This window comes from Anneissia japonica, unplaced genomic scaffold, assembly GCF_011630105.1.
Source record: "Anneissia japonica isolate Jap-2015-1 unplaced genomic scaffold, ASM1163010v1 scaffold287833_len2544123_cov190, whole genome shotgun sequence".
Taxonomy (NCBI): Eukaryota; Metazoa; Echinodermata; class Crinoidea; order Comatulida; family Comatulidae; genus Anneissia; species Anneissia japonica.
In genome coordinates, this window is record NW_022757233.1 from 2,174,019 (window position 1) to 2,185,590 (window position 11,572).

General features: G+C 34.0%; 1 protein-coding gene across 2 annotated transcripts; it reads right to left on the reverse strand.

Moving 5' to 3' along the window:
• Positions 1-1,335: 1,335 nt before the first annotated feature.
• LOC117124596 (kinesin-like protein KIF16B) lies at positions 1,336-6,966 on the reverse strand. Of its 2 annotated transcripts, none has more exons than XM_033270890.1 (3): positions 6,660-6,966; positions 4,743-4,812; positions 1,336-1,978 (listed from the first exon to the last, which is right to left on the reverse strand). In XM_033270890.1, the coding sequence occupies exons 1-3, from the start codon at positions 6,722-6,724 to the stop codon at positions 1,697-1,699; spliced, it is 417 nt and encodes a 138-aa protein (XP_033126781.1). In that variant the 5' UTR covers positions 6,725-6,966; the 3' UTR covers positions 1,336-1,696. The 2 variants fall into 2 exon arrangements, 1 of the variants encoding a protein (XP_033126781.1); XR_004447995.1 differs by lacking the exon at positions 1,336-1,978 and adding an exon at positions 3,032-3,109 and having other exon boundaries at positions 6,660-6,949.
• Positions 6,967-11,572: the final 4,606 nt, after the last annotated feature.

Genomic DNA, 11,572 nt, shown 5'->3' on the forward strand with positions numbered 1-11,572 from the left:
ACCCAGCAGTAATCCTGCTACCAAGTTGGTCAGTGTCTATTCCTACCCAGCATGCCTTCAGTTACTGAGCATGCTTTCAGTTACCCAGCATGTCTTTTGCTAATCACCATACCCGCTTTAACCCAGTATGTCTTTCACCCCGACAAGGTACTGGTTTGACAACCACCATGTTAATTGCCTTAATAACTTACATCTGGATTGATCAGAATATAGTAAATTGTATGATCCCAGTTGATCACACAGCAATATCGATGCAAAATTCCACATTCCGAAAGCATCATTAGTAAAGATTCACTCTTAATACCAAAATAATTCACATTTTTTTAGTGACATCCATCATAGCTTTTGTGAACAATAAACTCTATTTTGTTGATATTTATAACTTGTTTTTATACCTTTTAAACACATTGTTCGTTGTTTCATATTTATTTACAGTATTTGAATACTGAAGTTACATTAATACTTTATACTTCAAGGGGGTTTTTTTTTTACTATTACTGCTCTTATGAAATTTCATTAATATCTACATTTGTATGTACAGTATACTATGTAAAATGTTGTTTTAATCTTGCTTGTGTCTTGCTTAATTTTAGTCTTTTTTTTTTTGCTAATGTTTGTTCTTTTTTGAATTGTATCCTTGAACAGTATTCCACAATTTTTGTTATCCTTAGAGGGCTTTTGTTGTATTTTTCTTTAATCTAAAATGTTATGATAAATAAATTAATAATTAAAATATGGATCAGACAAAAATCAAAAGCGCAAACTTATAGTAAGCCTAGGCATACAGTACATATCGATGATCAATGAAACGATGAGAGAAGTTGGGACGGATATAACAATACTACTTAAAATATAAATTAATATGCATTATTGCATACAGTATAGTGCGTGGAAGTAGTTAGATTATGTCTTTGTTCAGTTTTATATCAAGGATACCTTTGTCCAATACAACTATCATTACTAAAAATTTTGTATTGCCAGTAGCTAAAAAATGTATTACAATAAAATTGTGTGATGTTATTAACAATGAACATCTATGAACCATGTATACAATGGCAAGTTGGGAAAATGTCTTTATATTGAGACAGCCTTTGTTAGAACTTTATGATGCTCTGAACAAGATCAGTTTAAAGAGCATTGTTCAATACCATACTCTAGGAATGGACCGATTTAATGTACAAAGTGTCCACAGTTTTGGTGGTTAAAATATCTGTCCAATTTTTTTAATCCCAGAGTTTTGGGTTGGCATCACATGGAAAATACCTTAATTCCCCATGATATAGTTATAATTAAATAAAATAAATAAAAATATAGATCAGACAAAGAAACAAAAGTAGGAATTGCTAGTATTACAGGTATGGTACGATATATCAAGGATCAATGAAACAATGATGAGAACTTGTGAGAGATGATACAATTACCATTTAAAATAATAATGCATCATTGCATGTAGTGCAGGGAAGTAGTAGATTATGTCTTACAAGTACATGTCATTACAGATGAATTTTTAAGAAACAATGATCAAAAAATAAAAGTAAAGTATGACAACAAAATTAGCTCAGTGATTCCAATGCATTTTGTTACAGTATATTCACAGTCATATTCAGCCATGGAATTTCACGAGGGATCAATAGTGACTTCTTGTATCCTTGTTATACTGTAAAACACAGTTTGCAATCATTCCCGTCTATCATCCTTACCCTTCACCAAAATCTAGATACAGATATTTAGTAATAACTAAATAACGATAACGTGTAGCACGCTTGCATTTAATTATGGAATTTTTGAGTAGCGGTCTGGGATACGTGTTTAGCAACCAGAAATTATTAAAGCCTGTAAAAACAAAGTCTTGATCACTCACCAGTTCTTGCGAGGCATAATCCGGCCGAGATTTGTCCGCTGATAAATAACAAAAATCAAATGTAAAATGTCTGACACGTTGGCGATGACGATCACCATCAGTAGCAGGTCCCTCAACCTAACAAAATGTAGAATGATTTTTTTCACTCAATTGAGAACATGATTTATTGACAAAACAATGAGTTTACAGTTCATGGTCAAAAATCTCTCCCATCTGACAAAAGCAATAAATATTTATCTAAAATTAATTAAAGGAAATATAACAAAAATTCATAATATCCCTGAATACTACAATACAATAATTTGTTACAAAATTATAATTAAGACCTTAAAATTGTAAATTTTATTACAACTCCTAATTTTGAAATTTACAGTACTTAAGGTGTAAATAATCTCTTAAATCTTTATTTACTTGTATACAGTCAACTCTCCCAATACCGACCACCCTTCGGACCGTCCACTTTGACTGGTTTTCCGGACGGACCAGTTTAGAGAACGTCATGTTTTAACCTACCTTGGTTCCCCGACCTTGAGTCAATAATAAGCCTAGGCCTAGCAAGGTACAGCAGATAGGTACACCACACTGCATCATGTACTGTGTAGGCCCTGTCTCTTATACACATCTAGATGTGTATAAGAGACAGGTCTTATATTGCATACTCCGGGGCACTATACCTGAAGCCGAGGTGGGTGTGAACTCTCAAGCAAGTGGCCGTTCCAAAACTTTCCACCTATACATTGTAGAAGAAATTACACCACCGCTGCCAGAAGCTAAAGTGTAGCACCACAAACTAAACTAAATGTGACAAATACAGATGGATAAAAAAATGTTCCTTAATCCAAACTCTCATTTGAGTATATTTTATTTGAGGAACTGACACTAAACATGTGAGGCCGAGGTAGGTGTAAACTCATAGGCAAGAAGCCGTCAGCACTATACAAAGACTTTGAGTCTGGTATGAAGAGATGAATCTGGTATGAAGAGATGCGTAGGCCCACTGCCTTCAGTGTTTTGTAAAACTCCTTGTAGCTACTAGTATCTGCATACAGCTGAGTCTTCGCTTCGAGGTTTATCCACCAATTGTTTTTTATTTCTCGTAGTTTACACCAAAAATTTGCTGTAGGTAATGTGAATTTTTTCTTGGAGAGAACCCTTGGACTTCTTCTAAGGTGATAAATAACAAAAATCAAATGTAAAATGTCTGACACGTTGGCGATGACGATCACCATCAGTAGCAGGTCCCTCAACCTAACAAAATGTAGAATGATTTTTTTCACTCAATTGAGAACATGATTTATTGACAAAACAATGAGTTTACAGTTCATGGTCAAAAATCTCTCCCATCTGACAAAAGCAATAAATATTTATCTAAAATTAATTAAAGGAAATATAACAAAAATTCATAATATCCCTGAATACTACAATACAATAATTTGTTACAAAATTATAATTAAGACCTTAAAATTGTAAATTTTATTACAACTCCTAATTTTGAAATTTACAGTATCTTAAGGTGAAAATAATCTCTTAAATCTTTATTCACTTGTATACAGTCAACTCTCCCAATACCGACCACTCTTCGGACCGTCCACTTTGACTGGTTTTCCGGACGGACCGGTTTAGAGAATGTCATGTTTTAACCTACCTTGGTTCCCCGACCTTGAGTCGATAATAAGCCTAGGCCTAGCAAGGTACAGCAGATAGGTACACCACACTGCATCATGTACTGTGTAGGCCTACTGACCTGAGAACGTCATTTAAAATTCATGTTTTACTATATTTTTACATTACTTATGTTGTACGTACCTATTTTTTTGTGTCGAAGTCTATTATCAATAAAAATTTACACAAATCAACTTAATGTGTATCGTAATTTATAATAAGTGTCAGTGTTATTTTTTGTTCGATCGCCATAACCTGCTTCACTTCAACGTGGTTGCACGCTTAATTGGTTTTCGACGCCGCTGGCATAACCTTGGTGGGTCACTGAATGCTAAAAATAAGTGCTAAGTTATGCAGCGCCCCCTAAACTGCGTCAGCCAATAGAAAACAGTCAGAGGTATGTGCAATTGTTTTTATGAAATCGATAGCCTAATGTTGGGACCGCTTGGTTTGCCTTAGCGTGAGAATGAATGCAAAATGTGAGAAAAGGATACGTTCCTTAATAAAGAAAACACACTCATGAACTTTGTTTTATCAGTTTATTAAACAAATGAAATCTAGGCTTATTGCAATTAATTAATTAATGCGCTACCGGCGTGTCATACGATCAACACTAACGATCGTACACGTGGTGTTGTTCTGTGATTGATAGTCGTTATTTGGAGTCAGTCGATGTGTCTCTGATGATTTATTTAACATATTTCGTCAATAAATCATCGTTTTAAACTGGCCGTCCGGTTTTCTGAAGGTAATTTTATTGTTCCGGACTTAAGAATTTGGAATTGGGAGATCCGGTTTTCAGAAAGTATTTTAATACAGTAAGAATAGGAATGATTTTGGGACTTTAAAAAACGACCGGTTTTGCGTGAAATCCGGTTTTCTGGGTGGTCGGTATTGGCAGAGTTGACTATATCATTAAAAAAAAACAACCCGATACATGTAAGAGGCAGGGATAGAAGCCAATCAGGATGCCACAGACATTTAACCTTAAGTTAAACAATAACTATTAAAATAACAGAAGAATACCAGCAAGCCATGGATGAGGGATAATAAAAGAAATAGAATGTAGTATTTTGCAATCATTTATAAAGATAAAGCTTAGCTAATTGACTGAGATGGGAACGATACATATGAAATTAAATTTAGAAGTATATTTAAATAATTAGACGATACATAATTATTATTTTTTTTTTAATATAAAAATAATAAAATATCTTACCTTCAAATTGACTATGCTTAGCACGTTTTCACTAACATCCAAAATAAATGATGATCCTGTCTCTTCCTCTCTGTAATATCAGCGAATAATTGGTCAATAATTGCTTTTATTAAATTAATTATAATATTCTCTATATTTTTCAAGAAACTGAAAGTCAATTTGCCAATTTGCATGTTTTTTTTTTTTTTTTTTTTTTTCCAAATACTCATTTTTTTTTACTCTAAAAAAAAAACATTTTAAACAAAATTGTAATTTTTTAGTAACTTATGCATCAAGTTTTGCACTTTTTTGTTCATGAACTGCTAGTCTAATAGTTTAGCTATCAAAGTTTCGGTAAATTTGTGGTGGGTTGAGATAAGAATTGGAAATGTATTGTAGACTTGGCTGGTTCCAATGGTGGAACCTGGAACCGCCAGAAGCAGGGAAGGGATGATGTCCCAAGTGGGAGCATAAGTGTGTGGGGTCAAAGGCCACCCAAAACCCGGACGGGATCTAGAGAGCAATTGTAAACAGCCTGAGATACTACTATTTGATTGTTTAGATTGATCAGCATTTGATAATGAACAGAGAATGGGTTTGACGTCAGTGAATTTATTCAAAAAAATAATAGTGTACATTTATAATGCGCCAGTATCCATATAAAAATGCTTATGACAGTATATAAAGAGAGATATTAACAGTAGGTAATCTTAACAACAAATAAAAATAATATTAAATAATAATAATAATAATAATAATAATAATAACCTTAACCCTCATGGGGAAGGCCTCAGGATAGCCTTTGTTTGCCCAAGGCACAATTCTTTAATTCAATTAAATAATTTTAAATCAATTAGGCCTAGACAGTTCTTATGGAAAAATAGTGTTTGCGGTTACTACTACGATCACAGATCATTTTTTTTTACCCAATACCTGGAGAGAAAGCTACTACAGTATTAATTACTAAACTTAAGTATCAGAACGTTAAACAGGGAATAATTATAGCCGGACATGATAAACTCACATTTACAGAAATAGGATTGAAGCCGGTTTTACAATTTATTCTCACAAATCAAAAGAGTTGGTTCGCTTCCTGATTGGTTGCGCAATACTTCGCTTCCCAAAATGCAGAAACAGTTTGAACTACTGAGTTCGCTGAAGCGAAAAACTTTGATAGAAATTTGAATGCACATGTGCATGAACCAAAGCTTTCGATTTGCACAAATAAAAAATGTGTTTAGTGTAAAACTGGCTTCAAGCCTATTCTTATTACTTTGTACTTAGAAATATTTAAACTATTATGGTCACCATACATCTCTCTGTCATTGTCACGGTCTGATTTAAAACCTTTCCCTGTGAACTTCTCACTTCTCTACCTTAACCATAAGATAACAACTCCCTGCCTCAACACAAACTAATTTCAAAACTTTCTGTACCCACTATCTAATAATATGACAAGGTAAACTTGGATGGAGGTGTGATGAATGGATTGCTGACAATTAACATCACAGAATGAATAAAAACATTAGCAGCTCTTGAGTCTTAATGAACACAAAATACAAACCCAACCAGACCACTATAAAAAAAATTAAAAAAAAAAAAAAAAAAATGGAATGAGAGTGGTGTGTAAAATCTTTTTCAAGCTCGAATCATTGTAGATTTCTCGGACGGGATCATTCGTCGTTTAAATAAATGTTGATTTTATGTTTTTACTATTTTGACTTAAAATCCATAAGCCTGTCTCTTATACACATCTAGATGTGTATAAGAGACAGTATATATATATATCGGGGTAGGCCTAGGCCCTATATACAGTTAGTTAGTAAGCAGGTCGTGACTAGGCCTAGGCCTAGGCATACATCACAACCATTGATTTGCAATCAATGAAAGTAAGTAAGTTACTAAGTAGGTTCCTCACCAGGTATTTTCAACACTTACTTTTTACTCAAAGGTCGGACTCGTACTGCAACTTTAACATTCGCCATAGCAAATGATGTACGCATATATAAAATCCCATATTATTATTTAGAACAAACAAAGCTGATATTATTTATCCCAGGCACATCCATCACCATGTTGTATACAATCCACTCTCGCAAATACCAACTTAGATTTTTTTACATACAAATTTCGCGTCTTCTTACGGCCGTAGGCGTTCTTCTAGACGTCGAGTGAACAGTCAAAGATTATACTCAAGACTAATGGAATTGAATATAAACTTGGTGGCGCTAAGCATAAAAAACTTTTATTAATAAAGAGATTTTATTGCGGCCCGAATTATCACTGCCCTACTTTTAGGTGACAACCCGGCATTGCGCAAGACAAACAAACACACACACACACGATACTTTACACAAACTAATCTCAATGAGGTTTAGGTCCTTGTAGATGTTTTGGTCGTGAGAAAATTACCTCCAGCACTGAGAGGAATTGAACACAGGACCCTGGGGGAGGCTTCGCAGGCCCGTAGCCAGGTTCTTCCAAGGTGGGGGGGGGGTGTTTCTGGGCGTGAGGTCCACAGTCGAAGCCCTGGTGGGGTAGGTGAAACCCCATAGCAAGAGGATTTTTGTGTTTTATGGGTCTAAATGATGCTATAAAAGCAGATATGTTTGAAAAACCGCTGTGTCTGGGTGGTCTGCAGTGCATAGTTGGGTTAGAGGACTTATTTGGGAAATTTAAAGAGGGGGTTTCGCCAAAAAAGAAGGGGGTTTGCTAGAAAAAGGGGTTCTCCCGAACCATAAACCCCCCACCCCCCGGATACGGGCCTGCTTCGTCGGACCTCTTGTCGGCAAATTGCCACGGCTGCCAGGGATTGGAAAGCAAGTCAACTGCACCAGTTATTCAACTCCATTCAATCAATCCAAAGAACGTATAGTGCATTTATTGATTCCGCCACACACTTGCATTCCAATGAAAGCTATGGCTATGAAAGAAAGTACAACTGTAGGAGGAAAGGCCATAGAATGTAAGACAATGAAATAAAATGAAAAGAAAGAAAGAAAGGAAAAATAGAATGAAAACGAAAGGAAAAGAAAAGTAAGAAAGAAAAAAAAGAAGAATAAAAAGAAAAGAAAGGCGAGAAAAAAATGAAAGGAAGAAAAAAAAAGGAAAGGAAAAGAAAGGTAAAGTAAAGAGAAAGAACATGAAAGAAAAAAAAGGAAATGAAATGAACAGAATTGAAAAGAAAGAAAATGAAAGGTAAACAAAGGAAAGAAGGACATGAACAGAATTAAAAAGAAAGAAAATGAAAGATAAACAAAAGAAAGAAGGACATGAACAGAATTGAAAAGAAAGAAAAAGGGGGGAAAAGGAAAAAGAGAAGAAAGACAAAAAATGGTAAGGAATGAATAGAAAGAAAACGAAAGGGAAAGAAAAGAAATGAAAAGAAAAAGAAAAGAAAGAAAAGAATATAAAGTAAACGAAAAGAAAGAAAAGAATATAAAGTAAACGAAAAGAAAGAAAATAAAGAAAACGAAAGAAAAATAAAGGAAAGATTAGACAGAAAACGAAATGAAAAGAAAAAGAAAGGAAAAGAAAGGAAAAGAAAGGAATAAGATAAGACAGAAAAGAAATGAAAAGAAACGTAAAGAAAACGAAAAAGTATAAGAAAGAAATGGTATTAAAAAAATTAATGGAAATCTGTTACCAAGAAGGAATCAGAAGTTTGGGGGGGGGGGAACAAAAAAAAACTGGTGTAACTAGTAACCGTTTGTTGGTATGAATGCAATTGTGGCGGGACAACAGTTGGATGCACACATGTAAATATGGTTTAGAAGGAGACAGTTTTAACTTAAATAGGTAAAGTATGGTATGTAAATAGGGTAAGAAGACACAACATTGAAGACATTGCACCTATGAGATGGCCAGATATCACTTTTCAAATGATGGCTAAATAAAATAATAATAATAATAATAATAATAATAATAATAATAATAATAATAATAATAATAATAATAATAATAATAATAAAACATTAGATTAAATAAAGAAAAAAAAACATTAGCATTAGGCCTAGCAAGCCCGTAGCCAGGTTCTTCCTATGGGGGGGGGGGGTGTTTCTGGGCGTGAGGTCCACAGTCGAAGCCCTGGTGGGGTAGGTGAAACCCCATAGCAAGAGGATTTTTGTGTTTTATGGGTCTAAATGATGCTATAAAAGCAGATATGTTTGAAAAACCGCTGTGTCTGGGTGGTCTGCAGTGCATAGTTGGGTTAGAGGACTTATTTGGGAAATTTAAAGAGGGGGTTTCGCCAAAAAAGAAGGGGGTTTGCTAGAAAAAGGGGTTCTCCCGAACCATAAACCCCCCACCCCCCGGATACGGGCCTGCTTCGTCGGACCTCTTGTCGGCAAATTTCTGGTGCCACGGCTGCCAGGGATTGGAAAGCAAGTCAACTGCACCAGTTATTCAACTCCGTTCAATCAATCCAAAGAACGTACGTGAATTTATTGATTCCGCCACACACTTGCATTCCAATGAAAGCTATGGCTATGAAAGAAAGTACAACTGTAGGAGGAAAGGCCATAGAATGTAAGACCATGAAATAAAATGAAAAGAAAGAAAGAAAGGAAAAATAGAATGAAAACGAAAGGAAAAGAAAAGTAAGAAAGAAAAAAGAGAAGAATAAAAAGAAAAGAAAGGCGAGAAAAAAAATGAAAGGAAGAAAAAAAAAGGAAAGGAAAAGAAAGGTAAAGTAAAGAGAAAGAACATGAAAGAAACAAAAGGAAATGAAATGAACAGAATTGAAAAGAAAGAAAATGAAAGGTAAACAAAGGAAAGAAGGACATGAACAGAATTGAAAAGAAAGAAAAAGGGGGGAAAATGAAAAAGAGAAGAAAGACAAAAAATGGTAAGGAATGAATAGAAAGAAAACGAAAGGGAAAGAAAAGAAATGAAAAGAAAAAGAAAAGAAAGAAAAGAATATAAAGTAAACGAAAAGAAAGAAAAATAAAGAAAACGAAAGAAAAATAAAGGAAAGATTAGACAGAAAACGAAATGAAAAGAAAAAGAAAGAAAAATGAAAGGAATAAGATAAGACAGAAAAGAAATGAAAAGAAACGTAAAGAAAACGAAAAAGTATAAGAAAGAAATGGTATTAAAAAAAATTAATGGAAATCTGTTACCAAGAAGGAATCAGAAGTTTGGGGGGGGGGGGGAAAAAAAAAAACCAAAAAAAAAATTGGTGTAATTAGTAACCGTTTGTTGGTATGAATGCAATTGTAGCGGGACAACAGTTGGATGCATACATTTAAATATGGTTTAGAAGGAGATAGGTAAAGTATGGTATGTAAATAGGGTAAGAAGACACAACATTGAAGACATTGCACCTATGAGATGGCCAGATATCACTTTTCAAATGATGGCTAAATAAAATAATAATAATAATAATAATAATAATAATAATAATAATAATAATAATAATAATAATAAAAATGATAATAATAAAACATTAGATTGAATGTATATTTTTAAAAAATGAGAGAGACTATTTTATTGTTAATATTTATCTGAAATCATATTAAACGGAAATAAAATACCAGTAGGCCTACAGTAAAACAATAACCAATTATATTCGTCATAAAACAATGCCATGGTAAACAAACTAATTTACTGCAAAGGGAATGCACGTAAAATGTTTCTAAAAAAACACATACAAATATATTATATTTATGCTTGAATAAGTAAACTATACTAGACTTCCTGTACATCAGTAAAATAAGTTGTTCGGGAAATTTTAAGGATGTTTTTAAAACATAAATAAAGTTGATAATAATACATGTAATATAATAATAATAATTTCTTTACCAATATAGACCATAGTAGGAAATGATTCAACATTCTAAAAGTCTAAATATATTATTCTCCGGAGATAATTTAGTTTTGGATTCACGGGGTCCAGTCGGCCCGAGCCTCCTAAATATTTTCAAGGTTTAGGCCTACCTGAAATATAATAAGTCAATACGACTGGTTCCATCTTCCACAATTATAGAGTACTACAGTATTACATCACGATACCGCGTGATTACTCCGTTGATATCGTTGCAAAAATAATTCAACCGGGTGCCATTTTCTCCAATGACAAACCATTGATCCCAATTTCTAACGTAACTATTAAGATGTTGTATCTTACTTTTTCTTTGTAAATGTCATTATGATTAAATGTGTGTTCGATGACTAATATAATGCAAAGCTTTTGTGTTTTTAGTATTTTTTTATGGTAAAATATTAGATTTCAAAATGCCTATTCCAGAAAGCGTATGAAGTCATTCAGGCCTAATTAACGGTAACCAACGAAATTTCACTGCTAACAAATCCATAAGCAATCAAATTCACTGCTAACAAATCCATAAGCAGTGTAGATTTTTTGGACATCACCGTGACCATGGAAAATTGTGCACTTAAAACTGATCTCTTCCGTAAACCCACGGATAAGCATATGTACCTGCTCCCTAGCAGCTGTCACCCCCCGCACTGTACAAAAAACAAAGAGACAGCCCCCCGCACTTTACAAAAAACATTCCGTACAGCCAAGCATTGCGCATGAGACGCATTTGTTCTTCGGATTTAGATTTTCAGAATCGAACAGAAGAACTATCCGGACATCTCCGGAATAGAAATTACCATCGAGTACCCATTGAAAATGCTATAAAAAAAGCAAAGGACATACCTCGTGCTCAAACACTGACGTACAAACCACGTCAACGATCGACCAGAGTGCCACTGGTCACAACCTATCACCCTAGGTTACCACCACTAAGGGCTATAATTCAGAAACATATGCCCATCCTAAGATGTGTATAAGAGACAGACCATATGCTACATATTTCGTTGAATATTTTATTCCAAGCCTTTAG